Genomic DNA, 26,361 nt, shown 5'->3' with positions numbered 1-26,361 from the left:
CTGCGCTCTGAATTAGAGGTTTCAAAGGAAAGAAACAGCTTATTGTGCTCGGAGCCTTGCTGGGGCTGTGCTGCGCTGTGCTTGCGCGGGGCAGCTATTCCCCTGGCAAGGGCTTCCACGTACAAAATGAAGCTTAATTTTCACGTGCTTCAGATTGTTCCCTTAAAGACCCTGATGATCCCTTTGTGTGTTTGTCTCCGAGTGGCACCGTGCCTGTTGGAGCATCACTTACGGGTTTGGCCCTGGAGGAGGAGGAGAAGTGTTTTGGATCGGGTGCCACAGCGTGTTTTGCTGGTGGCCATGGCACACTGCTGCGCGCAGAGCGCTTGTCCATGTCCCTGGTGCACACCAGAGGCTGTTCAGAGCGAGGCACTTCTGCAACTGGGCTTGGGGCTCCTGGTCACATCCCTCGGGTTGTGCATCACCAGCACAGAGGTGTCTCTCCCCGTTTGGAGTCGGGTGGTTTCCCTGTCCGTGCCCCAAAGAGCTGGGAGCTGCCAGTGCTGGGGAAGGATGCTCGGGGAAGGATGCTCAGGGAAGGCAGAGGGAAGAGAAGCAAGGAAGTCTCCAGTGCTGGAGAGCAGCTGACTGGAAGCACTTAGACTTGTTTAAAGTAGGTTAGTGTGGTGTTACAGAGCACTTCTGGTTTACAATAGATAAATAAATACCTCAATTGTTAGAAACCTGAACTCCCCCACTTCCATCCCTGCTCCTGTGCCACAGCAGTGCAGCTCTTGGGCTGGTGCTCGGGCAGCAGTGAGTAAACCTGGCAATGGTGAGGCCACAGAGTGAAGCTGGGTGATGAGATCTAGGAACCAGGTTCCTTGGAGCAAACACAAATGTCTGGGCTTGAAGTGTACCCAAGAGCTCAGGAACAACCTGCTTTTCAGCACAGTGTTGGGTACCCCATGAACATGGTGTGCTGTGGTAACAGGCAAGAGCCCAAAATCCCTTCTGCACCCTGCTCTCAAAGGGGTGCCCTCTGTAGGTAAAATACCCAGAGAGGCAGGAAGCAAAGCTGCTTCCTGCCGTCCTCATGACAAGGTGCTGGGCTCTGGGAGGCTGCTCGGAGCCTTTCTGAGGCAGGGACTGTGTATTCTGTTCAGCACAGCAGGTCTGACGTGCAGGGCCTGCTTTTGAAAACAGGTCAGTAACCTCTCTCCTGCTCTCCCCTTGTGCTAGGTCGCTATCAAGATAATTGATAAGACACAGCTGGATGAAGAGAACCTGAAGAAGATATTTAGAGAAGTTCAGATCATGAAGATGCTTTGCCACCCACATATCATCAGGTTATACCAGGTAGGAGCACCCTCCGCAGTGTGTTTTCTGCCCCTTTACACTGTGTAGTAGTGCTTTCTCTAGGGATATCCCTCTGTTTCTCCTGCCTGAAATACTGGGAAAGTCCTTTATGTTTCCAAGGTCTCTGAGTACTTTGATTAAGGGAGCAACGGGAAAGTGTGGCTGATCCTCCCCTTTCTGGGAGATGCTGCTTCCTCTGCAGGCTGGGCTCTTGCCATTTGTTTATGGCTGTTGTGTGCTTTTCAGCTTCCCAGTCGAAACCGGATGCGGGCTCCCCTTGTCAGCATAAGGGAGAGAGTAAGTCTCACCCACCAGCAGGATGAGGCCAGAGCTCCCCTGCTCTCCTCTCTCTGACCGTTCACCCAGTGGCCCAAGGACTTACTGATCGCTCCCTGTTTTCCTGGAAAGGTGATCAATAGTGGCAGAGACACTTTGGGGGATTGTTTGCAGACTTGTTCTGCAGTGGTCTCCAAACCCAACCACCAGAGGCACAACCCACGTGTGCTGCCTCTTACGCACGTGTTTGTGGTGCCCCTCCGAGTGCACGCTCAAATAGAGCAGCGGGGAGGTTGGAACAGGCCAGAGACATGCAGACAGCACCAGAGTGGTGGGAGCAGAGGGATTAAGGAGGCCACCCCCTTGGTGAAACATTTAATGCTGCTTTGGAAGCTGGTGGCCAGATGAAAGACTCCCTCGCTGGACCTTTCTGATACAAGGGCTCAAGCAGGGACCTAGAACCAGAGAGTGCTCAAAAGCTGTGTGCTCTCCTCTGTTACTTCCAGTCCCAGTCTGGAAGCTGTGGGATGGAGGCCCCTTCCCAGCGTCCTGCCAGAGCTGGCCATGGCCCTGCCCCTGTGCTGTGCTTGCCGGTGGGCTCGCACTCACCGGCTGCTCTGGGAGAGGAGGGAGCTCCCATCCAGGCTGTGGCTGGGAATTCGGCTGCTCTCTGGGCAGGTGCTCTCCTGTCTGTGGCTGCCTGGCTGGCTGTCAGGCGTTGGAGTGCAAAGAGCTTGGATCCTGGGGGAAGCATGTTGCAGTTACTGCCTTACGTGAGGTGATTTCGGGTGTGCTTTTGAAAGGAGAAGTCGTGGGCGCCCTCAGTAGAAGGTGCCATTCCCTAGAACCACCTCTTGTCTGTTAAGCCCAGTGTACTTCTTATCTCTGCCTGATGGATGTGAGCACTTAGCTGGACTCCAAGGAGTTAAAGCCAAGTAGAAGTGACAGAGGTTAATGTTTAGCTCTTCAGGCCAAACCACAGAGTGTGAGATGCTTCCAGCAGGCACTGCAGAACTGCAGCGTTTTGAGGGTACTTGGGGAATGCTGCTTTGCAAACAGACTCCTGAATGCTTGTTCTTGTTTCTTACAAATAAACCCTTTTTCCAGCCTATTTTATTCCATGTATAGTTTTTGAGGTGACACTGAGCAGATGACACTTGTGGCTTGGCTTTGCTAAAGTGAGGGAAGAGTACCCACTGGTGTTCCACCTGGCTGATCTTCCTGGGGCTTCCAGTGGCACTGATTTTTAGGTAACAAACTACTAAACCCTGGAGCTGGTGATTCGGAGCCTTTCACAGCTTTCCATTGGGAATCTGGAATAAATGGCACTTTTAAACTCGCCGTGAAAGGCTCTGGATCACCAGCTCAGGAATAAACTGGAGGCCTTGGCCCGCTGGGCTGCTGCAGCCCCACTTCCCTGTCAGGCTCCTACAGATGTGTGTTAAAGCGGGGTGGTACCTGGCTGAAACACACGGGCTCCTGAAGCAAAGCCTCTGCTCTGCCTCATGTCTCACGGGGCTTGGCTCATTCCAAAGTCACTTCTCGAGTCAGTGAGTGTTCCCCCTTTGGCAAAATTGTTGGTGGTTTTAGTGCCTGCAGTGGCCTGGGTAATTGGGAAGGTGAAGTGGTTCCCTTGTGGCTGCCCTGAAAAGTCTCCCAGGGGAGCAAACACTAAAGGAGGGGCAAAGACAAGAGGAGGAAGGCGCAGGTGAAGTGTGCTTAGTTACAGCGTCGCTGTTTAGAACCTGCCGTTTGATTCTTACATGCCCCAGCTCCCGCCTGTTCCTTGGCACAGCTCTAAGGCAGAGGAGAGTAATAGTCCTGACTCAATGAAAGCAGTCACACGTGGTATAGAAAGGGTCAATTCTTATTTAGCTGCACTTCTTTTTGCAGAGGGCAGTGTCCTTAACATGTCCCTTGTCTGTCCTTGTGCCCAGGTCATGGAGACGGAGCGGATGATTTATCTAGTGACCGAGTATGCCAGTGGAGGGGAAATATTTGGTAAGTACATTTACTACATTCTTTAATCAGATAATGCACTTGGTCAACTCCAGTAAACTGAAAATAGCTGCCACGCTCTGTTACTGCAGCTGAGAGATGCCCTTCAGCCTGAAAACTTTCCATTGCTGAGAGGAGTAAAGAAAGACATGATCCCTTCCATTACCTCTGCTGCTTGTTTGGGTTTCATTGGCAGGTGGTGCTCTGCTTCGATGCTGACTCTGGGATTAAAGATGTTGGGAATAGTCACCTGGTTGGGTTTGAAAGCGTTGCTGAACGCTTGGTTCCAGCAAGTTGTATGAAGCTTGTTGACAACAGCGGAAACGTCAGTGTTTGTTAATGGCTTTCAAAGAAACAGGCAGTCCTGTGGCTCTGCAGTGTTCTGTTCTCAGAGCCATGCATGTTTTTATCTTCTGGATACCTGATGTTATCTTAGCCTGCATTAGTTACATCCATTTTCAACTCCATTGTCTGCTAACAATGTTTTGGCTGAGCTTTCTTGACTACAGAAGCTGTTCTTTACAGGAAAAGACTATGAGTGCAGCACAAGTGCAAGAACTAGTGGCTGATTCCTTCATTTGCTTGTTTTATTGCCATGACCAGTATGAAAACCTGTAGAGATGGAAATACAGGTACACACTGGGATCTGTACTAGCTTAGCCCGTGTGAGATGCAGGAAAGGGGGAAATCCTTTGTGCTTGGCTGGAGCTGGCTTCAGTCTGCTTCCAGACAGTGTCCTTGGGAGGACTGTCACATACAGCCTGTCAGCTAAATGGCGCTGCTCTCCTCCTTGTCCTCTTGAGCCACTGCAGAAGATTGACTTTCAATGTCAGGAGCTCACTTTGCTGCAAGAGAGGCTGCCTTGTAGTAAAAGGTGAAGCTCTTAGTGAAGCAAGAGAAGCCCCAAATTAAGGAAAAGACAACTTGAGCTGTTTTCCAGTTCCTCAGTACCTCTGTAGATGGTTGCTGTGGCTTCTTCCTAACATCGTCCATCCCCTTTGGGCTTCCTCTCTGAGAAGGTGACAGCTGAAGGAAGAAGCAAGTGGCAGCTGATGTCGTGGATGGCCTTGTGGAAACCTGACTTCCTCCAGCTGAGCCTCCCAGTTGTCTCCTCGAACATGGATCATGGTGTGGGACACGCAGCAGCTCCAGAGGCTTGTGAGGCTCCTCTTGCCTTGTGCAGCAAAGTCACTTGAATGTGCCCTAGAGCTCTCTTGTGTGCAGATCACCACAGGAGAGCATAAATCACTTCTTACTTTCTCCCTCTTCTGTTGCATTTGGCAGCAATGGGCTCATCTTTTTTTAAATGCAGAACTATGTGCAAGCTCATATACAAACTTGGAATGAATTCTCTTGCTTACAAAAATAGCCTTCTCCATGAGCCGAAGTGCAAATCTAATTGCTTTCTGCACTGCTTCATGCCGGAGTAAATTCAGCTCATTAGCATGGCTAATTTCCATTACACTGCCCAGCATTTGTCCTGTGGGGAGCTGGGAGCAGCCAGCTCTGTACCAGCAGAGAGGCTTTTCCAGACCAAAGCCCCCACTGGCCGGGTTCAGGCGCTGTGGTTTGAGCCGAGAGGGGGAAACTGAAGTCTCAGCTTTTTGTAATCAGGGTTTCCTGAGGAGCCATTAGGACTTTGTTCTACCAGCGGAAGCAATTTAGAGGGAGGAAGCAGCAACCCGTTTCGGGAAGGTTTCCTCGCAGTCATTAGCATCTCCTGTGCTGAAGAATCTCACGTCCTCATGTTGTGGAGAGAAGGTCTGGCGCAGCACAGGCTTCTCTGAGCAGCTGTGAGTGGGGAACCCTCTCTGTTACATGTGCTTGTGCAGAGTCTTTCAGCAATTTTTTCTTAGTTACCTCCTAACATCTGCATGACCGAGGTCCTAAAGCTGGGCTGCACAAGGGGCAGGGGCTGACAACCACTTTCTGGATGTGGTGTGAGGCTGGGCACTCCTATCACCTGAGTTACAGTCGTCCTTTCCCAAGCTGTGAGTTTTTGTTCGAAGCAAATCTGAGTTGTTTCTCTTGGTGCTGTAAAAACTTCCAAGGGCTTAAACTGTACCATTCAGCTGTCAGTATTCCACAGGCAGTAACACAGGTTGGCATTTGTAGTTTAAGGAATCGTACTTTCTCTGAACAGCCTTGGTTTCGGTCTGGCTGGAGGCTTGTCTGTCTCAGTGGTCGAGCTCTGGGTTGTCACCTGGGAGAGCTTTGCAACCTGTGTATCTGAACTGCCAGTAAGGGGCTGAGAGCTCCTTCGGTGGCTGAGCAGAGCCACGGAGTGTCTTGGACTCCTGTTCCTGGAAGCACTGTGGTAACTCACTGTTTGCCTGGCGGAGGGTGCGTGGGACCAGGAGGAGCCTGGCTTTTGCTGGGGGCTTAAGCACCAAAATGTAAATTGTTATTTCTGTCCCTGTGCATGTTTTGCGTGCGGTTGAGCCGCTGGTTTGACATTACCAACAAATGGATGGCTCCTTTTAAACAGAGGGTGCTCTTTGTTCCAGGTCGCTCGAGTGTCCTTCTTGGGAGGTCAAACAGAACATAGTCTGAAAGTCTGGTTTGATTTCCGCTGTTTACTATGGATTCTGTAAATAATGTGCAGTCCTCACCAGAACGTGGGTACTTGCTTGATTGACAAAAGGGCTCGGAAAGCTCAGCCCTGTCATCTGGGTAATGTGCTGAGCCTGATCATGCCTCTGCCCCATCTCCACTGCTTGTCCTCAGCTCTCCGGACAGACGCGTTCAACAACGTGGTACCGGTCTCTGCAAGGTCAGACTGCTTCTGGGATCACAGGGTCACCAAGTATACTGGAAATGTGACTTAATCCACCACAAGGAGGAGATGTGAAGCTTTGGCAGCGTTTGCTTTCCAGACAGAAAACATCTTGAAAGCACGAGGAGTCTGTCCAGGGGCACAGAGTGGAAACTTGCGTGTCAGCCCTGTTGCTTGACCAGAAGGTGCTGCTTCCCTAGTGTGGGATATTACTGGGGCTCTTCAATGCAGAGAGCAGCATCAGGTGCTCCAGAAGTCCAGAGAACAGCCAGGCTGTGCTCTGGATCAGTGTGCTGGCTCCCAGCTGAGCACGAGGCTCATCTCTGTAACCCCTGCTGCACGAGAGGTTTCTGCAGGCTAAGCTCGCAATGGTTAATTTTGGCATACAGTTGCCCTTGGTGGTATGTGAAGTATTCTGTAGCTTCATTGTTTCTGTCCTTCCTCTGGAGCTTGGGCAGAAATGTCAGCGGTCTGTGAGTGCTGTGCCTGCATGCAGAGCCTGGGGACAGGCTCCACTCGCTTCTCTTTGGGAAAAGTGGGATTTGATGCCGAACCTAAGCAGATGTTATGTGCAGCCAAAGCTGGGCTGGCTCGGAACAAGGACACCTGAACGTCTCTGTCTGTGGGCCACTGACCCCGGCTTGGGCAAAACCACCCTTGGAGAGCCCTCTAGAAGACTCCTGCTGCAGTAGTGGATTTGGTTTCTTACCTGCAGGAGAACCTCAGGAATACTTTGAGGAATGTCGGGAGGTTGGAGCCTTGCACTCCACTGTATCGGCAGGCTGTGCTACCGAATTCAAGAGCAATAAACAGTGTGAATGCCCCTGACTTTAGGAGCTGAGCTGTGTCTGTTGATGGGTGGCAATGGTTAAAGTGGAGCAGGCCCTTGCTTCGCTCTGCTCATCAGCCTCCCAGCTCCATAGACTAGGAAATTTATGACCCTGCGACTGACTTGATGAAATATGACAGGGCTGTTTGAGAGAGTAAGTGTTGCTTTTCCTAGCAGGTGAATTGAGGGTCACGTTGGGATTGGTGATGGATTTCCTCCCCTGGCCCTGCTTCAGATTTGCTTATGGAAGGAGTGTATCTGATGAAGAAAACCGAATTGACAAGTTCTTTGAAAACCAGCTTCACTCTGTTGCACAACACGAGCAGGGAGCCGTGAGGAGGAGGCTGCTGTGGCTCCGGAGCCGGCAGAGCTGCTCTGATGGAGCTCAGTAATTAGTATTTACTGTCAGGCAGTTATGTCACAGGTATTGGATTAATGGGGCACTGGGAAAACACCAGCTCCCGAGGAGAAACCTTCACAGGCCGTGGGCTTTTGTTGTTTTCAAGATACCTCTTATCGAGCCCTCCAGTTCAGGGCAGTTCACAGGCTGAAATGAATGGGAGGCTTGTCCGTGTTCAACAAGGCCAAGTGCAAGGTCCTGCCCCTGCGTTGGGGCAATCCCAAGCACAAATACAGAGGAAGGTTTATCATTGTAAAGCCTTTCCCTTGGGCACAGCCATGGCAGTGGCATGCTGGATCCTCCCCATATAGCTCCAGCAGTGCCCCATCCGCTGCTGGAGCCTGGAAAAGAGGCTGGTGCCCGCGTTGTTCCCCATTTCCCTGCTGTGTGCTGCCCACCACAGGCGTGTGAGGAGCCCCTGTGTGAATAACCACTTTGTTCCTCACTCCATCCCTTGCAGATCACTTGGTGGCCCACGGCCGCATGGCGGAGAAGGAAGCCCGGAGAAAGTTCAAGCAGATAGTTGCCGCTGTCAACTTCTGTCACTGTCGCAATATTGTCCACAGAGATCTGAAGGCAGAAAACCTGCTCCTGGATGCGAACCTCAACATCAAAATAGCAGGTGAGCTCAGCCTGGTGGTGTGGGAGGAAGGCAGCTGCTCTCAGAAGTTAATAAATGTAGGCATTGGCTGCTTCCAGGTATTCACAACGAAGGAAACGCAGTGCAGCTAAAGGAAGCTTTGGATTTCTGTGTGGCCTGCTGCCCAGAGCTGGAACTGCCAGGCTGTAGCCAGGAGATTTATATCTCCCTTCAAGTAGTGCAAAATAGAAGGAGGAAAAAAAGCAGCTTTGGCTTCATAGGCACATATGCAGCTACAGATACTGTGGCGTTCCAATACACTGCGTAATGGGCGAGACTAATACTAAACCATTGACCTTGTTTTGAGTCCTGCTGCCGGTTCAGGACTTCTCTGAAGCAGGTCAGGCTGGGTGAGAGATAAAGAATGGCAAAGCAGGGCTGACAGCGTTCATGGCAGAGCAGTGAAGGGGAAATGGCACTCTGGGGCTCGTGACACGGTGCTGTTCGTCAGCAAGAGAGCAGCCCCGGTGCTGTGGGTGCTCTGCTCGTGCAGGGGGAGCAGGTGAAGTTGGTAGATAAGCCCCTGCACTCTGCTCCCAGTGTTCGCTGGGCACTCGGGTTATTCACTAGTAAGTGCCCTTACCAGGAGCTTGCACCTTGGGCAGCTTCTCAGCTGACACAGACACAGCCCTGCATGTCTGTGATCCTCCTGTCCGGAGGGTTTGCAACTTGATTTAGGGGGAAACGAAAAGTGCTTAGAGATACAGAACTCAGTCTTGGAGCAGTTTTAATAGTGGGATCTGGGGAATACTCATCCAGCTTGGTGCCATGGTGGAGAGAAGAAACAGTCCTGTTCATTCTGTTACTTTCTCTTCTGTACCATCTGTAGGTGTTAGATGGGAGCTGAACACTTGGTTTGGAGTAAAATGGTCAGTACTTTCCTGGGTTTCTCTCATCCTTGCTTTGTGAGGAGGGAATGGGGAAGGAAGTGAAGGACTCTGACACTTCCTCTGGACGCTTAATGGTGTGAACCATGTCCTCCTTGGCACGAGGATGGAAACCTGCTCGTTGCTGCTCTGCGAGCAGAAGATGAGCAAGAGACACTGTTGCTGACGAAGCACTTTGTGGCATGTGTTTTGTGCAAACAGATGCACTAATGATTTGAGGCCATCTTGTGTTCACGGGGTAAAATCTAACCCGTGTGCAGGGAGCCAGCAAACAGAAGTTAAAAGCTAACCCAGGTGGAGGCTGGATTTCCTGCACAAGTGCCCACGGGAGCACACTGACAGGCTCTGAATGGGTGGAAACTTCGGGGTTTATAGCTAAGGGAGCTGGAAACTGGTTTCCTTCCAAATCTCTGCTCCCGGAACGGACTCTGGAAGATCGCTCCCACCCTGGTGGTGGCAGTGTTTTACTTGGCAAGAAGGTGTCGTAGTGAGTTGAAAAGTAGCCTGGAAAAGCTGATTGATGTGTAGGATTTTCCGAGTACCAAGTTTTGTCCCTCTTAACTCATCAGTTACAACTTGACACCAGCTCTTGCATTGTTTTGAGAGCAGAAAAAAGAAGTGATGGCAACTGATCTCTCTCAGAATAAACAGGGCAGAAACGCACCAAGCCCTGGACTGCCAAACCTGCTGACAGGTTCTGACTCACACCCCTCAGCCGTGTGGTTAATGTTCAGCTGATGGAAGCTATAGACACACCTTGAGTGTCCTCTGAAGGCTCCTCTTGGTAGCTCTGCAGCAACACTGGTACCCTGAGGGGTGATGCGAGGCAGGGTGTCATCAGCTGAGGCTGGGACTGCAGCTTTGTGCTGCCCCCCGTACCTCTGTGCACAGCCTTTGATGGGGTGTGTAACTCCAGTTCAGGCTCCCACCAGTGCAGGTTTTCTGCAGCTACTGCCGACCTCTATTTGCAGCTTCACATCCCTTACTCAGTGTTAGTAACTTCAGGCCGGTGCAGCAGTCTTGGAGCGGACCAGCGCTGCTGTTCTCACTCAGCACTGACTGCGAGGGGACTTCTGGAGTTTGGGGTGTTTGATTGCAACTACATCAGTTTTCCATAAACAGGAGACAGAAGTGCTGTTGCCCTCGTGCTCATTTTTCCCATGAATGCCTTTTCTCCAGTGTACCTTCTCAGAGGCTGAGTCAATTGCTTCTGGCAGTGGGATCACTTGTGTTCCCAGGCAGAGAGTTCAGCCAGGAGTTGAGATGATTGCTAAACACCCAGGCCTTCCTGGGCTATGGCTGCAGAGGAATGTCATCTATGCATTGCTGTGCATTGGTTTGCAAGAGGCTGCAACCTTCCCAGGATGAAGTGCCCATGGTGCAGATGCTGGAGCCAGCTCCCTGCAGCTCCCCTCTATGGAAACATGAGGGGCTGGGTCTGCTTCTGTAGCTGCTCTTTTAAATGCTTTCCTATACCAAGGTGACTTTCACCTTGCTCCTCAAAAATGCCATTTTCCACCTGCATCTGCTTGTGGAATGAGGCCTGGTTGCTCCCTGGGGATTTGCACGCCCTCTGCCCCATATGTTTTTGGAGGCTCTCCGCAAGCCTGCTGTTCCCACCAGGAACACGCTGGCAGGAGCTGGGCTGGGCTGGGGGCTCTGCTGGGCTCTGCAGGAGCTGCCTGAAGGAGGAGGAGAGGAGGGTCACCTGAAAGTAGGTCATGGAACATCCTGGGAGGAATGCAGTGCGGTTACTGTGTTGTCCGTGGGGTGCCGGTGGAGTTTCCATGCCTCCTGGGGGATTTAGGAGAACAAACCTTTCTCAATGGCTCAAGAATGCATGCCACAGCCCTTACCTTGTAGAGCATGGATGAAAGGCACTGAGGAGAAATAAGCAGCTAAAACTGAAGATGAATCTTCAAGATGTATCTGTGTTAATCTGAAGATACATTCTCAGTCCAGACCTCCTTGCACGGCACTGGGATCTTGTGTTTCACTGACAGGCTGGCACTCAGCTGCGTGTTACCCCGGGTCCCTGCAGCTCTGACCACTGAGGGAGTCAAAATTAAGCTCTTTATAAGAGATTTCTACTTGCTGCAGCTGCACTGTGTGTTTTTGCCACAATGCCTTTTGGTTTAACCACTCAGAATTTGCCAAGTGAGTATTTGTGGCCCCTGTTTTCCAGCATTCCTCGTGGAATCCTGCAGCGAGGGGCTGCTGCTGGTACAAATACCATGGCAAACGTCTGTGTGTGTTAATGTCACCGCCCTCCTGCTGGCACGCTTCTGGCACACACATGGGCTGGTTGCACATAACCTGTAGGCACTTGCTTCTAAAGGCATCCTGGTCACAGGGCAGGGAGACCCCTCTCTGACTGCCCACTTGCTTTTACTAGTCAGTTGAGGTGAAAAAGCAAGGGACTGAGTGAGGTTTGTCTTCTTTTAAGGAAAATCTCTTTCAGGATTTGCTACTTTGCTGTTGGTGGGTGATGTGACTTGCTCTGTAGAGCTGCCCACTGTAACCACAGTTTCCATCTCGTGTGGTGCTTTCTGGAAAATCAAAGTTGCTGCTTTGTTTTCCCTTTGTCCACGTTCTGTCCTTGCTGGCGCTGCCCTGGCCCTAAGGCAGTTGTGAAGCTGAAGGCTGGGTATTAAATAGCTGAGCAGAAGCAGGATGGTTTCAGTGTGTATTGTGCAGCAGGTTGTTGACATGGTGTGTACAGTCTGAAGTGCCACTCTTAACACTTGGTCATCTTTTGGCTCGGTACAAAGAGCAGTTGCGCTGTCCAGGTGGTTTCAGTGTTGTTCTTGCTCTTCTTGCCTCTTCTGCACTCCCGTTTCTCTGCTGTATCAGGTCTCTGTTGCAGGATTGAAGGTGACTTTAGGCCCAGCAAGCGACTGAAACACCCTTTCATGAGGACAGTTGGAGTGGGTCATCTTCCTCTAATCGGTTCTCTTTGTCCTTTCAGATTTTGGGTTCAGCAACATCTTCACCCCTGGCCAGCTGCTTAAAACCTGGTGTGGGAGCCCCCCCTATGCTGCTCCAGAGCTCTTTGAAGGCAAGGAGTACGACGGGCCGAAGGTTGACATTTGGGTATGTGATGCACCTCTTAGCTTGATCTGATTTTCACTCTGTTTTTTTGCCTTTCCTTCCTATTTAGTACGTGTCTCAGAGAGAAGCCCCTGATGTGGCAAAAAATAATGTTTTTTAAAGAAATGCTTTATAAAACTGGCTCTATCTTTCTATTCTGGCTGTTATGTCACACGTTCTCTTTATTGAGAGACATGATGCCAAAAATACTCGTTGCCCAGAAATGCATTTTAATCGAGTTTCCCAAGAATATGGTTCACTTCAGTGCTGTGAATGGCAGAGCACTTCCTGCGGGAGGGCTTCATCTGGCAGAGCTGGACAAGGAAGCCCCCAGTTCTGCTGCGGGAGGGGTTTGCAGAGAGCATCTTAGTGCAGGGGCTCAGGATGGTCTCTGTGGCCCCAGCTCTGCTTTGCCTGCGAGCCCAGCCTTTCCCACTGAGGTGCTAACAGGGGCCGTGCCAACGAGAGTTTCTTTACTATCACTTTACTGTCTCTTGCACCCCATCCCCCACGACTAACCACTGTGTCCTGGTCTCTCCCTGCTGCTGCTGCCGTGGCCTGGGTGCAGAGCCTCGGCGTGGTGCTGTACGTGCTGGTGTGTGGTGCTCTGCCCTTCGACGGGAGCACGCTGCAGAACCTGCGGGCCAGGGTGCTCAGCGGCAAGTTCCGCATCCCCTTCTTCATGTCCACAGGTAAGGGCTGCCCGTGCTGGTCGCCTCTGATCACACCTTCCTTCAGCACTGGAGTTACAGTATAGCACTTGGTTCATGTGCCAGGCAAGTGGGCTGCCAGGAAGTGTGTCTGTTGGATGGATGGTGGTTTGGAACATAAGCTAAAACGGGGTCTGAAGCTAGAATTTGGAAACCAACATACTCATACTTAAAATCTCAGCTTTCATGTATGTAACTGGGCAAACTGCAGCAAAATGTTAGCAGAGATACACTCCTCCTGAAGTCTGGGAAATGTGAAAGCTAAAAGTGGAATAATGACTGAGGAATGTAGAGGCTTTCACTATACAAGAAGCTTTTTACAGCATTATGGCACGTGAATTTCCAGCAATAGCCCCATTAGAGACAAATGTCTATGTCCTGTTCCTGCAAATGCTTTAGTAACAAATCTTGGTTTTCAAAAGTGTGATTAATTCTCAGAGAAAACCAACTCCACTTAAGAACGAGTCATATGTTGGTTCTTGGTTGCCTGCTGTCAGGTTAAGGAATGATTTCACATGGGCTGCGTGGAGCTTCCCAGCTGAAAGCTCCCTTTCCTGCCGCATTACTTGGGGAAGAGGTTCTCTTCCTGCAGAAAATGCTTCCTGAAACACGTAGTGCTTTTAAAGCAAGTTTAGGTCCCAGCCCAAAGTGGGGAGAGCCTCAGCAGTCCCCCATGGTGACAGCACACATGAAAGATAAAGGCAGGTTGGCCCTTGTGTCCCCCCCTGCGGTCACCGGCCTCTCTTCCCTTGCAGAATGTGAACATCTGATCCGGCACATGCTGGTCCTGGACCCGAGCAAGAGGCTCTCCATGGAGCAGATCTGCAAACACAAGTGGATGAAGCTTGGGGAGGCTGACGCCGAGTTTGACAGGGTGAGGAGCTGGGGTGCGAGCGGGGTGTGCTCGGTGCCTGCCGGGCTGCCGTGGGCTCCGGGCACACAGTGCTGCGGGGTTCATTTCAGCTGCTCAGCTCCCATTCCAAGTGCTGGTGTGCTGCCCTTCCGCTTTCTCTGTCTCCTGGTCTTGCTTTCCACATTGCTTCTCATCTGCATGTATTTCTGTACCTCTGCCTTGGTGCTGAGAGCCTAAGGCACTGGATTTGGAGCTGGTGTGCCATCAGCCTTCAGAGCTCGTGCCAGCTTGCTGCCGGAGCCTGGTGTCTTGGTTTTCAGAGCGCCGTGACTCATCAGTGTGCCTTTGGGACTGTCAGAGCTGAGCTGTGTCTGTGCTCTTGCAGCTGATAGCAGAGTGTCAGCACCTGAAGACCGAGAGGCAGATGGAGCCGCTGAACGAGGACGTGTTGCTGGCAATGGCAGACATGGGGCTGGACAAGGAGCGCACCATTCAGGTACGGCACGTGCCTCTGTGGCACATCAATGGCCGGGTTTGCTGCTCATCACCTCTGGCAGCTGAGCTTTAGTGTGTTGCTTGACACAAGGAACTGAGCACTTTCTCCCTTTCCTCTTGCAGTCTTTAAGAGCCGATGCTTATGATCACTACAGTGCAATCTACAGCCTGCTCTGCGACCGGCTGAAGAGGCACAAGAACCTGCGCATTGCAGCATCTCCCAGTATACCACGAACCATGACCTTCCCCACCTCTGCTAACATCCAGGTAGCTCCCTCTCGTGTGCTGTTCTGCCAGCCCTGGAAGGCCAGCTGGTCCCTCCCCTGCTAAACCCAGACTCGCTTCTGGGTGTTCTCGAACTGGCAGGAGCATCAAAAGGTCCCTTGTCTGAGCATGTGGTGTGTAGTCAGGGTGCCATAATCCTGTGCTTAACAGTTTGTTCACTGGATGTGGGCTTAATGAACCCTTCAGACTCTTGGGGACAGAAGAGAAGGCAAGGAGAGGGTTGCTGGTTAGGAGCTAGAGGCTGCAGACCAGGACTTCTGTGCCATCTGCTTCCTCAATTTGTGCTGCTGGCAACCCCTTGAGAATCAAGAATAAAGAGACTTCCCTGGCTCCAGGCTAACCTCCCTGTTCCCAAGTGCACTGGTGCCAATCCGGCAGTGCTTGTAATGGGGGTGTATAAGATGCTTCATGTCTTCTGACTTTGATCTCTGCCCAGCAGACAGAACAGACAGGCAATACCATGAGCATCAACGTGCCCCAGGTCCAGCTCATCAACCCGGAAAACCAGATTGTGGAGGTGAGGTACACCCTTGATGACCCCTGCAAGTTCTTGTCCCCTGGCTTGATCCTCACGTTGTATTTCATCATTGTAATGTTTTGCCTGCCCAGACCGATGGAACAATGAACTTGGACAGTGATGAAGGAGAAGAGCCATCACCTGAAGCTCTGGTCCGCTACCTCTCCATGAGAAGGCACACAGTTGGAGTAGCTGACCCACGGTTAGTATCAGCCACTACCTCCTTGATGGAGGGTCAAGGGAACCCTTCTGAGAGCTGTAAGAAGCCTTTTTGTGAAGGGAAGCAGATCGTGCTGGGCCCGTGGCTGGTCCTCATCACATCACTGCTAATTCCCCTCTGTAACTGTGGTTGCGCAGGACGGAGGTCATGGAGGATCTGCAGAAGCTCCTGCCTGGCTTCCCCCGTGTCACTCCTCAGGCTCCGTTCCTGCAGGTGACCCCCAATGTGAACTTCATGCACAATGTGCTGCCTCGGCAGAACCTGCAGCCCACGGGGCAGCTGGAGTACAAGGTACTGACCCCTGCATGTGCCCCAACAGCATGGGGGGGGGGGTCTGCTCTGCTCAGACTTGCTCCATTTGCCAGTTTCTTGGACTACATAAGCTTCAAAATGTACCTTCTTGCTGTGTCTTTAGGTGTGATTCTAGTTGGTTCCTTAAAAAGCTGAAGAATGAAAGAGCACTGCAGTATGAAATGAATTACTGGGCTGGGGAGAAATAGGACAGTGCTGCCTGGCTTTGGGGCTGCACGTTGCAACCTGCCTGGCAGCTACAGAGGAGGGCAGGGAAATGGGGAGTTAAACACCACTTTCCCACTGATGTGGTCTCTCTCCACCCCATGTCAGTGCTGAGATGTTGATGTTCCTTCATCTCTCCTGAAGCCCAGAAGGCTTGTCTCCTCCCCTGCCAGTGGCTGGGGGTGTGGCTGGGGCTCAGGTGCTGGAAGGAAGGTTGATGACTGTGCTGTCTGTGCTTGCCAGGAGCAGTCCCTGCTGCAGCCCCCCACCCTGCAGCTGCTGAATGGCATGGGCCCTCTGGGGCGCAGGGCGTCAGACGGCGGAGCCAACATCCAGCTACACGCACAGCAACTGCTCAAACGCCCTCGAGGTCCCTCTCCCCTCGTCACTATGACACCAGTAAGTAGCAGAAGGAAAGGAGAGAATTGGTGGTGTGCTTATAAATACCTTCTCCTTCAGGCAGAGGTGGCAGGAGCAGTGGGCTCAATCTGTAGCTCCCTTCGAAGCAGGAGCGTGCCTGTTTGCTCCCAAAGGTTCCCCCACTCCAGAGCAGTGGGGTGCTCTGTCCCCATGTGGGTCAGTTGCTGTGCTCTGCTGTAGCTAGCAGCTGAGGTGCATTCCTCTCTGGAGCTGACAAATGTGAGCCTTTTCAAATGGTGGCTTTTCTCCTCCTTTGCTGCTCTACTGGAGAAAGCTAAAACATCCACCTTGGGCATCAACGCGCATTCTTTGGCCCTTGGTGCATCAATGACTTTTCCTGGTAGCACCGACAGGGCAGCAGCCTCGTACAAGCAGTTCTGATTGGGGGAGGAGTGTTGGAAGGGGTTCTTGGTGCTGGGTGCTGCAGCAGAGCTGACATACCCGTGTCAGAGCTTGGTTGGGGTGGTGTGGGATGGGCCCACGTGGCCGCTCTCTGCAGCCCGTGGCCTCTCTCCTGTCCGCAGGCTGTCCCGGCTGTCACCCCCGTGGATGAGGAGAGCTCCGATGGGGAGCCCGATCAGGAAGCTGTGCAGAGGTAACTCCTGTCTGTTAACATTTGCCCTTGCTGCCTCCAAGAGGCTCACCCTGTGGTGTTCCACAGCTGAGTTAAAACACAGCAACCTCCTCACAGGCAACAGTGTTGATTCCAGCGAAGGCTCAAGGTTCCTCTTGTTCTGTGGGTGTTGATTGCTGTAGGCAGTTCCTCCTCTGACACTGCTAGGTGCTTACAGAGCTGGCTTCCCCCAGGAGTGGGGAGCTAATTGAGCATTAGGTTCTCCAGAAACTCTGAAACTGCTAAATTCCTTTGCTTAGTGTGCACCAGCATGCAATCCACACTAACCTGCAAATGAGTGCTCAGTGATTCACCCCTCCCTGCTGAGTGATGGAGGTAGGAAGAGCTCTTCTGTGGCCTTGGGTGGCAATGCAGCTTTTGTATCAAGACATGCAGTAAACATCCAACTCTGATGCCTTAAACAAAGTGAGCTTGCTGGAAATACAGGTACCTGCTGATTTTAGCAGTAAGCCTTAAAATAGTCTGCACCAATAAGGAAGGGATCATTAGGTACCAGGCTGGAAACTTCTGTCCTCTTTGCTCCAAACAGATACTAGGAGGCGGGTAGAACATGCTTGTACTTTCCCAATCCATGAGAACACTAACCTTGTCCTTGCTAACACTTTCTTAGTGGCTTTGCATAGTCTCTCTCTGCTAACCGGCTGGTGCACTACATGTGGTGAGTGTGGTTTCGGAGTGCTCCTGCTGCTTACCTCAAACCCAGCACGTTTCTGGACTCCCCCCAGGTTGCACAGGCCACCACCTCGAGCAAGGTAGCGTTCCTCAAGGGGCTGCACTCGGGAGCAGGATTCAGCCTGGGGCTTGGCTGCAGGCAGAGAAGTACTGGGGTGGGTGGACGCTGTGCTCCAGAGCCTTTGCCAGCTCTTTCCTTCCAGTGCTCCAGAGCAAAGGGGGGATTTGAACACCGGGTGTGTGCAGTAACAGACTGTGCAGAGTGTGTGCTGAGACTCCTCCTTCTGCCTGAGCTTACAAGGAAGTCAAACCTGGTACACATGAAAGGACTTGCTTCCAGCCCTACCTTAGAGTTGACCCAGAGCACATCTCGTGTCTTCTGCGTAGCCTTAGACCCTGGTTCTTCATGAGCTGCTGTTCATCCTGTGAGCCGTGACACTGGGAGGGTCTGTGCTCATGTCCTGCCCCAGCTGCGAGGCAGCTCCAGGAGAGAAATGAGGCCAGGGCACAGCACTGAGCAGATGAGGAGTGTGGCTCCGGGCAGGGGGCTGCTGTCAGCCCCTGTCAGCTGCTGAGCCCTGGCTGTGTGCTGTGCTCACACGGGCTCAGCGCACACATGTGCTGCCTAGATGCCTACTAAAAGTTGTTATTTTAGGGCCTGTGATGTCCACTGGCACCACCTCGGATGGTGGATAGTCTTTCTGACTGTGCAAACCAGCTAAATCTGATTCTGGGCAGGTTTTCACCTCTCCTATGTTAAACCCTATGATTTCAGTTGAGTGTTAAGTTAAAGCATTAGCTCAGCTGGAAACACTTTGAGCCTCCCCCTGCAGTGTTTTGTAGGTTGCAGGCTGCTGAAATGCTGAGCTCCCACTGGAAGGCAAGTCTCCTTGGACCCATCCATAGGTCACTTGGCTGCTCTCGACAGTGCTGCCCTCAGCCCTTTCATACCACGTGTTCCTCTTCCACCAGATGGCCCAGAAAAAGCCCCGTCCAGGTTGTGTGTTAACTTGCTTTCCACCCCCTGATGTTGCAACCCACCAGTAGTCATCAGAGGAGAAGGGTAAATAGTGTTAGCATGAGGGACAGATGCAAATATTTAGCTTCCCAGAACACTGCTCTGTGTGCAGCCTCCAGTGAGCAGGTTTTGCCCTTCTCAGCCTGACCTTGAGAACAGAGCAGATCTTCTCTGTGTTCCAAGGAACAGTCACATCTCCTTTGAGCTTTGGGGAACTTTCTTCCACCCAAACCGCTGTTAAAGCTCATGATTGGATTGTTCCCTGGAGGTCTGAAATAAAATGATCTTAGCAAACCACAACTGTAAAGCTCTTTGGGAAACTTTCCCCGCCTGCATCAAATGATTCTTAAACAGCTAATGGCACAGGCTTTGGCAAGTTACCACAAGGCCAAGCACTCCTCATTCTGTTAACTTGCTCTCTTCTGCTTAAGTGGCTTCTGCAGCTAGCAAGGAGAAGGCTTCGAGGGGGCCACAGCTTTACTGCTCGCTGCTTTTCTGTGCTTCACCAGGTGAAGTGGTAGAGAGCCTTAGCAGGGGAAAAGAGGGAAGGTGAGAATGCCATTAGCATCCCTGGTGGTGCTGGCCAAGTGATCTTTGTCACCGTTACCAGATGGTTCATCAGAACAGAAGGAGTTAAGTTCCCAAGTGGGCATTCACCCGCTTGGGTTCATCCACCGGCCTTGAGCTGCTGAAGTGCTCGTCCCATGCTCTTGTTATCGCTTCTGGCCCCGTGCCCCAGCTGCGCTGGGCATCCCTGCAGCCAGAACTGCAGCTCAGGGCAGTGTGTGGCTCTGTGGCCTTTGGTCACATCCTTGCTGAAGCAGAGGCTCCTGGTGTTGCCCTGTGTGCTCCCCAGTCCTTGGAGGGAGTCCTGCAGTCTCTTAGGTGCAGTGCAGAGGGTGCTTTAGCTGAAGCTGCTGGTGCAGGAGGAAAGCCCAGCCTCAGTGCTGGGGCTGTGCCCCAGAGGAAGGGCCCCTCTCCCTGCCTGGGTTCCCACTGGCTTTGCCAGGTGGTTCCCAACTCCCTGGAGAGCAGAGCAGGGACTAGATGGCGCCCTTGGACCGGCTGAGCACCGGCCTTCCTCACCGCAGCGCCCTTCCTCATTGCCTTGGGCAGCCGGAGGCTCTGCCCACCCGTCAGCCCTCAGGGGTGGCCGTTGGGCACCCTTCCCCTGCTGTGACAAGTGGACATTGCTCACAGTGAGTCCCAGGGCAGGTCTGAAGTGCAGAAGCTTCCTGCAAGGGTGAGTGGAGCAGCAGCTCTGCTCCATGCCCCTTCTCTGGGAAATCTGTGGCTCGTCTCTTGGCTCCGTGCATGCAGCAGCCTTCCCCGAGGCTCAGTGGGGCCTTGGGAGAGACCTGCTGTAGGGGAGTGAATCCACATTGAGGGCAGGTCATCACCTGGGTATTCCCAAAGGGATATACCAGCACTCCCCTTGGGATGTTAGGTAGTCCTGCCAGCAGCAGGGAGTTGGATTTGGTGATCCTTATGGGTCCCTTCCAACTTGAGCTGTTCTATGATGGTATGATTCAATGGAAACGTGGCTTTCCTGCCAGGAAGAGCAAACGGCTGCTCTTCTCTTCCAAGGCAGGCAGCTGAAACTGCACTTGTCCCCCGAGCACTGAGGACCCAGTGGTGTGATGGGCACGGGCAGTGTGGCCATGGCGTGCTTCTCCCGGGTCGGTTCCGAGCACTGCAGCAGCCTTCTTCCTTCCCGTGTCCTCTGGATTATCTAACGCTCCCTCTTTTAGGCATTCTCCCATCAGTCTCTTATCAAATGTGCTCCTGCTTGTTGCAGATACTTGGCAAATAGGTCAAAAAGGCACACTCTGGCAATGACCAACCCTACAGCTGAAATCCCTCCAGACTTGCAGAGGCAGCTAGGACAGCAGTCCTTCCGACCCCGGGCCTGGGCTCCGCACCTGGTCCCCGACCAGCACCGGTGAGTAACGGCACCGGCCCTTCCTTCGGGCAGCTTTGCACCAGGAACCTGCTCACAGGGCGTCTGGAACGGAGCACTGAGGACGTCCCGCTGGCAGGGAGGGAGGAGGAGGAAGAGCAGGGACGAAGAGCAGAGCCACAGAGCAGAGGGTGTCTGGGAGTGCTGTGCCACGCAGGCTCCGTGTGCACACCAAGCCATGCAGGACAGGGATCATCAGATGGCTCTTCCCCCCGGTCCTTATTTTGTGGCTGGGGGGGTGACGTGCCATGAAATAAAGGCTGGGAATGAGCTGCTCATTCCAGAGGAAAGCCTTTCTCTGCTGTAATGGTAGGTGTCAAGGTCGCAGTAGATAGCACATTTTCTACGGAACATTTTTGGAGGCAGATACAGGCAAAAGACTGCACCAAGAGTCATCTACACCAGAGCTGAAAAACCTCACTGTTCTGCACCAGAGTTGTGTGTTTTGACTGCAAAGTCTCTTTGCAAAGCTCCTCAAGAGTCATTTTATTTCTGATCTGAAGCCCCGTTGGGAACGATGTGGGGAAGGGAAGGAAGCTGGGGAGAGGGGGAAGGAAAAATCACAATGCCTGGCAAAGAGGGAAACCTCTGCAGGTTGATCTGAGCATACTCAAATGTGAGGGGAGAGGTGTTAACCTGGCACAGAGTCCTTGCCACGGCAGCAGACCGGAGATGCCAATGCCACAGAGGGAGCCTAAGCCCCGGCGCTGTGCCCTGTGCTGGGAGCACAACCCGGCTGCGAGCTGGTGAGACAGCAGGCTCCTGCCAGGCTGGGTTGGTGCTCGTGGTCAGTCTTCAGCCAGCTCACCCTGGCAAGCTTGACAAAGCGCTTTTTATTGTAGCCAGATACCTGCTGAGCTGAGCACTGATGTAATCAGCAGAGACAGGTGAACTCTGAGCAGACTGAGCCAGTGCTAGTGCCACGCTGGAACTCCGGAAAACCAAGATAAGCACCTCCATACCCTGAAGTTACTCCCTCACAGAGGTGTTTGGGGGATGGGAAGAGCAGGAGGGGAGAGATTTCTAGGGTCACAGCTTGATAGGAAGAGGAGTGCAGCTTGCAAAACCACCAGAATGTGCTGTGTCCTGCTTTCAGGATTGCTTCAAACCCCAAAGGTAAGCTGGGTCCCTCTCCCACTGCAGGGATTGATCTTTGACAAGGCTGTTAAAACACACTTACCCTGTAAATACATCGGTGTCACCTCCTGGCTTTGGCATCCCAAGGCTGTTGCATCATGAACAGGGTGGTATCTGCTCGTTCCACCCTCGGTGTCATAACACGCTGTGAGCCTGCCCCATGTTTTACCTATGAAATCACAGAAACTTTATCTGACCATGGCCTAAACAGATCGCCCCGTGATGTGTCCCAGCCACGTACGGCACAGAAACCGTTAGCACTCTTTGTCATCACATCACTAGACCTAGTTACTGAGTGGCAGGAGGGTTTTATTTTAGCACTTCACATATTTTAAGCCATGCTCTTGCACAGCACCAAGTTTTGGTCATGATAACTTAGTATCTGAAGGCAGAACTGAAGTACAACAACAGTACAAGGCGGTACAACTGTCCTGCCTTGGCCACATGGGTTTGGGAACCTCAGCATAATTGTATCTGTAGCTTCTGCTTCCTGTCAGTACAAGAGGAGATCAAATGGGTCAGGATAATGGATGCGATGGCATCAGAAGGCAGGGGCACAGCTCTGTCCTTGGAAGGAAGCTGTGTGTAATCTGTAGAAGCTGCAGTACGTCCTGCTAAGGCAGACCAAGTGACAAGAACTGAACCCAGTATGCTGGACGTGGTCCAGCATCGGTCACCTTCTGATAAGGGGGAGCCTCTCTGGGAGAAACTGTTTCACTTTGTGGAACAGGCTTTGGTAAAGAGCCATATTCAGCATTGCCACAGCAGCACCTTGCCTGCAGCACTGTGGGTCAGGACCGCACCAGTTGCTGCTAGAGAGGCTCCATGGGGATTAGTGCCAGGATGTCAGAGGTGCTGTAAAGCCCACATCTCCGAGGCCACCTCACAGACAAAGGCCATTAGGTAATGTTTGCTGGGGTTTATAGGGCTTGCATTTGCACAGGAACCATTAGGGCAGGCAGAGAAACCTGGTTCTGTTTGTTGTAAGGCACATTGTGACCCCTGTATGGAGGGACAGCTTTGTTAATGATGATAGAGCTTGTGCCTAATGGCGGGCAGGAGCTTAGTGCTTGACTTTGGGGATGGGGAGCCCCAGCTTCGGGAGAAAACAAGCTCCTGGAAAAAATCTGGCTCCCTCTGATGGTGAAGAAGAAACTTCATTGTGAAGGGAAGGTGTCTGTAGTGCCCAGATACTTGATGGTGCTGCGAGCAAAGTGGCAGCTCAGCTAATGTGTTAGAAAGATTCCCCCTCCTGTGCAGAGTTAGGCTCTTGCCCTCTGTTTTAATTCAGTGCATCTCTAAGCATGGATCCAGCCCCTCTTCCTCCTCAGAGGCTGTGGAACACATCGGGCTCCGTCCTCTGTTTGCCCCTCCTGTTTTCCACAGGCGTCAGATGTAGTCAGGGTCCTGGGGAGGTGGAAGGCTCAGGAAGTGCTGCTGAGGAGGTAAATTTTAGGTTTTTAGGGTGCTGAATGGTTTCTGTAACCCTTTTCCAGCTGAGGGACAGATCCATCTGAGTGGATGGACTGTGAGTTGAGGCCCACCTGGAATCTGGTTTGTGGCCAAGTCATCCCCAACCTTAAAACACATTTATCTGCCCAGGCACAGGAGATACTTGAGAATCCTGTTTCCTCTTCACAGTGATGATGGCACTTTGTTTCTTGTTCTAAACCATGGTTTATTCTGGGTGAGTGGGCAGGTAGAACTTGGCGTGGCTGGTGTAAGTGTCTCTGTATCACTCTGTTTCGCAGTTGCTGGCATCTCTAACCCACTTCCCCATGTGTTCAGTTCTATTTACAAGGACTCCAATACTCTGCACCTCCCCACCGAGCGCTTCTCCCCGGTTCGGCGCTTCTCTGATGGTGCTGCCAGCATCCAGGCTTTCAAAGCCCACCTGGAGAAGATGGGCAATAACAGTAGCATCAAGCAGCTTCAGCAGGTAAGAGAGGGCTGGGGGTCCTCAACAGAGCCTCTGCAAGGGCTTTTATTGTCTCAGCCTCACTGCTTCAGGAAGCAAAAGGTGAAACCTTCACCACTAATGGCCGAGGACACAGAGTGGTAGCTTTGCAGCCCCTCTGCACATCTACAGCAACCCTGCTGAGTGTCCTCTAAATGCATGTGCTGTTCTACTGCAGGCTGGGAGCCTTGGGGGCTGCCACCCCCCCCTTTCCAGGGAGCATAGCACCCTTTCTTTTCTGTTGAGGCTTGAGCTGGCTGTGTTATCCCACACCTGATTCCATCCAGCTCAATGGATTGGGCTCTCTTTACTGGCTTTCCCACAGGGGTAGGCTGCAGAGATCGCCTTTATGGCACTTACAGCCTTCACTGGGTTCATTACAGGAGTGTGAGCAGCTTCAGAAGATGTATGGGGGGCACATGGACGAGAGGACCCTGGAGAAGACGCAGCAGCAGCACATGTTGTACCAGCAGGAGCAGCACCATCAGATTCTTCATCAGCAGATTCAGGTACTGGAGCCTGAGCTGTGTTTCCCTGTGTTGCTGCAGGCACAGCACGTCCTGGTGGGATAGAGGAGGGTGGTTTGCTTGGCTGGGTGTCATGAGGAGCGAGCCTGAAGCACTCGAGCAGTGGTGTCTGCACAGCTGCTGCGATAGCAGCACTCTGGGACTGAGTGTTTGAATCTGGCTGTGTCCCACTCACCAGTCAGTGTTGTCTAAATTTACTAGTTGAGACACTGTGGATTGCAAACACTTTCTTTTCCTTCTGGTGCCTGGTTCAGGACTGCATCCGGCCACCCCAGCCATCTCCACCCTTGCAAGCTCCATGTGAAAACCAGCCAGCTCTGCTCACTCACCAGCTTCAGAGGTAAAGAAACTGCTTCAGGGAAGCTCTGGGGAGAGGATTTTACTCTCAGTGTGAGCTAACACACCTAGGAGAGTCAGGGCTGAGCTGGAAGTGTATGCAGTTAGAATGGCATAGCCTGTTCCCTGGTGAATGTGCCTGGTCCTTGTAGCTGGATTCTGTCTGAAGGACTTTTAGAAGCAGAAGGACACGAGTCAAAGGCACAAACTTGCTTTGAGCAGATCATTGATAGTTCTGCCTCTTGACTGCACTGAGTCAGGAGTCAAGCCTGCAGTGCCCTTGACCTGTGTTTCTGGTGTAGCCACTGTGTTATGCTTGCTATGGGCACGGCATAGGCAACTTGGATGGCTCCCAGAGGAGAAGCCCAGCTGGAAAGAGCTTGGGATCCCAACGAGGGCCGTGTGGTGTTTATTTAAAACTCAAGAAGCACAGTATTTGGCGTCAGCTCTGGCAGTCGGGAAGGCATCCTAATGAGGAGCAGGCGTGGTGGTGAGGTGCTTGTTTCCCTGCGTAGGTTACGGATTCAGCCATCCAGCCCGCCCCCGAACCACCCTAATAACCATCTCTTCAGGCAACCCAACAGCAGCCCACCTCCTGTGAGCAGCAGCGTGCTCCAGCCCCACGGTAAGCGCCGGCGCTGCACGGAGCCATCTGCTCCTCGGGGCGGGCTCTTGGCACAACCATATGGGCCGATCACAGCTCTGGGGACACCAGTGCGGGGGGAGCCCGGGACTTCGGTCCCCCCCCATGGCCTGGTCCTTGCGCAGCTTGTGATGATGGAAAAGCTGCTCCATCTGGCAGCAAGGGCTGGTGTTATCGAGAGCTCGCGAGGAGCTGCCAGCTGGAATGTGCTCTTGGGTTTCTTGTCACAAGATCCTTACTTATCGCTCCCGGGGGTGGGGAGGGAGGGCTGATATTCTGGGGTTTATGCAAATCGCCCTCAGTTTTGTTTCTCTTTCTGTGGAAGGGGCTGTAGCTGTGACCTTTGCGCGCTGGTGCAGCGTGACGGCACGGTTGGGAGTCACACTCCTTGTCACCCGCTTACCGGGACTCCCAGCATGGCCCGGGAGAGCAGCAGCTCCTGCACGGGGCAGGACTCGCTCCTGAGCGTTGCCCCGCGCTGGCTGCAGGTGCTGAGGGTCTTTGTTCCCCGTAGGTGCTGCCTCCCAGTCCCAGTTCCAGGGGATGCCGTCCCACAACACAATCTTCCCGCAGTCCGGTAACTGTTCCCCTCCCCCAAACATGGGGCTGACGTGCCTGGGCCTGCAGCAGCAGTTTTGGCGCAACCTCAGCAGGTCACCGTCCAAGTGCAGGCGCGCGGCGACATGGTCAGCAGCAGCCTGGTGGCCGGGCAGAGCATGTCCTCCCATGCGCGGGGCATGCCCATGAGCCCCAGCGCCAACCAGATGCAGATGCAGCACCGCGCTAACCTGATGGCCTCCCTCACCTACGGCCACTGCCGACAGCGCCGAGTCGCACAGGTAGGGATGCTGCTGCTTCCCCAGGCAGGGAGGACGGAGATGGGTGGGTATCTTGGGCTGGGACGTGGCTTCCTCGCCAGCCCAGCGCTGGTTTGGGGGACCAAGCTGTCCCCCTGCCTCCTGATGCTTGCTGGTGAGACAGTGACGGTTGCTCTCTGTCCTCTGCAGCCTGAACGTGAGCAGGTATCCCCCCACCAACTACGACCAGGTGCACTTACATCCCCACCTGTACCCCGAGCAGCCCCGCGTGTCCCCCGGCAGCTACAGCCCGGCCGCAGGAGTGGGGTTCCCCCCGGCTCAGCAAGCTCTCAAGGTCCCGCAGCTCGACCAGTACCCCAGCTTCCCGCAGAGCGCACATCAGCAGCAGCAGCAGCACTACACCGCATCCGCACTACAGCAAGCACTGTTGTCCCCGCCGACTCCACAC

At 52.9% G+C, this 26,361-nt stretch overlaps 1 protein-coding gene across 1 annotated transcript in view; it reads left to right on the top strand.

Moving 5' to 3' along the window:
• The first annotated feature begins 1,188 nt into the window (after positions 1 to 1,188).
• The window catches only part of SIK3 (SIK family kinase 3), a 31,080-nt gene continuing 5,907 nt past the window's right edge, over positions 1,189 to 26,361 (top strand). The window contains 22 exon segments of the mRNA XM_010015552.1: positions 1,189 to 1,299; positions 3,513 to 3,576; positions 8,039 to 8,200; positions 12,074 to 12,198; positions 12,764 to 12,887; positions 13,661 to 13,779; positions 14,144 to 14,254; positions 14,377 to 14,520; positions 14,978 to 15,055; positions 15,148 to 15,257; positions 15,413 to 15,566; positions 16,035 to 16,190; positions 16,736 to 16,806; positions 20,334 to 20,477; positions 23,421 to 23,571; positions 23,973 to 24,098; positions 24,371 to 24,456; positions 24,968 to 25,077; positions 25,610 to 25,726; positions 25,729 to 25,909; positions 25,911 to 25,934; positions 26,103 to 26,361. Coding sequence (XP_010013854.1) covers positions 1,258 to 1,299; positions 3,513 to 3,576; positions 8,039 to 8,200; positions 12,074 to 12,198; positions 12,764 to 12,887; positions 13,661 to 13,779; positions 14,144 to 14,254; positions 14,377 to 14,520; positions 14,978 to 15,055; positions 15,148 to 15,257; positions 15,413 to 15,566; positions 16,035 to 16,190; positions 16,736 to 16,806; positions 20,334 to 20,477; positions 23,421 to 23,571; positions 23,973 to 24,098; positions 24,371 to 24,456; positions 24,968 to 25,077; positions 25,610 to 25,726; positions 25,729 to 25,909; positions 25,911 to 25,934; positions 26,103 to 26,361 — 2,658 coding nt within the window. The 5' untranslated portion in view covers positions 1,189 to 1,257.

Source organism: Nestor notabilis, unplaced genomic scaffold (genome assembly GCF_000696875.1).
Source record: "Nestor notabilis isolate BGI_N333 unplaced genomic scaffold, ASM69687v1 scaffold14725, whole genome shotgun sequence".
Classification (NCBI taxonomy): domain Eukaryota; kingdom Metazoa; phylum Chordata; class Aves; order Psittaciformes; family Psittacidae; genus Nestor; species Nestor notabilis.
The sequence above is the reverse complement of the archived record's forward strand: the minus strand, read 5'-3'. Positions and strand labels throughout refer to the sequence as shown.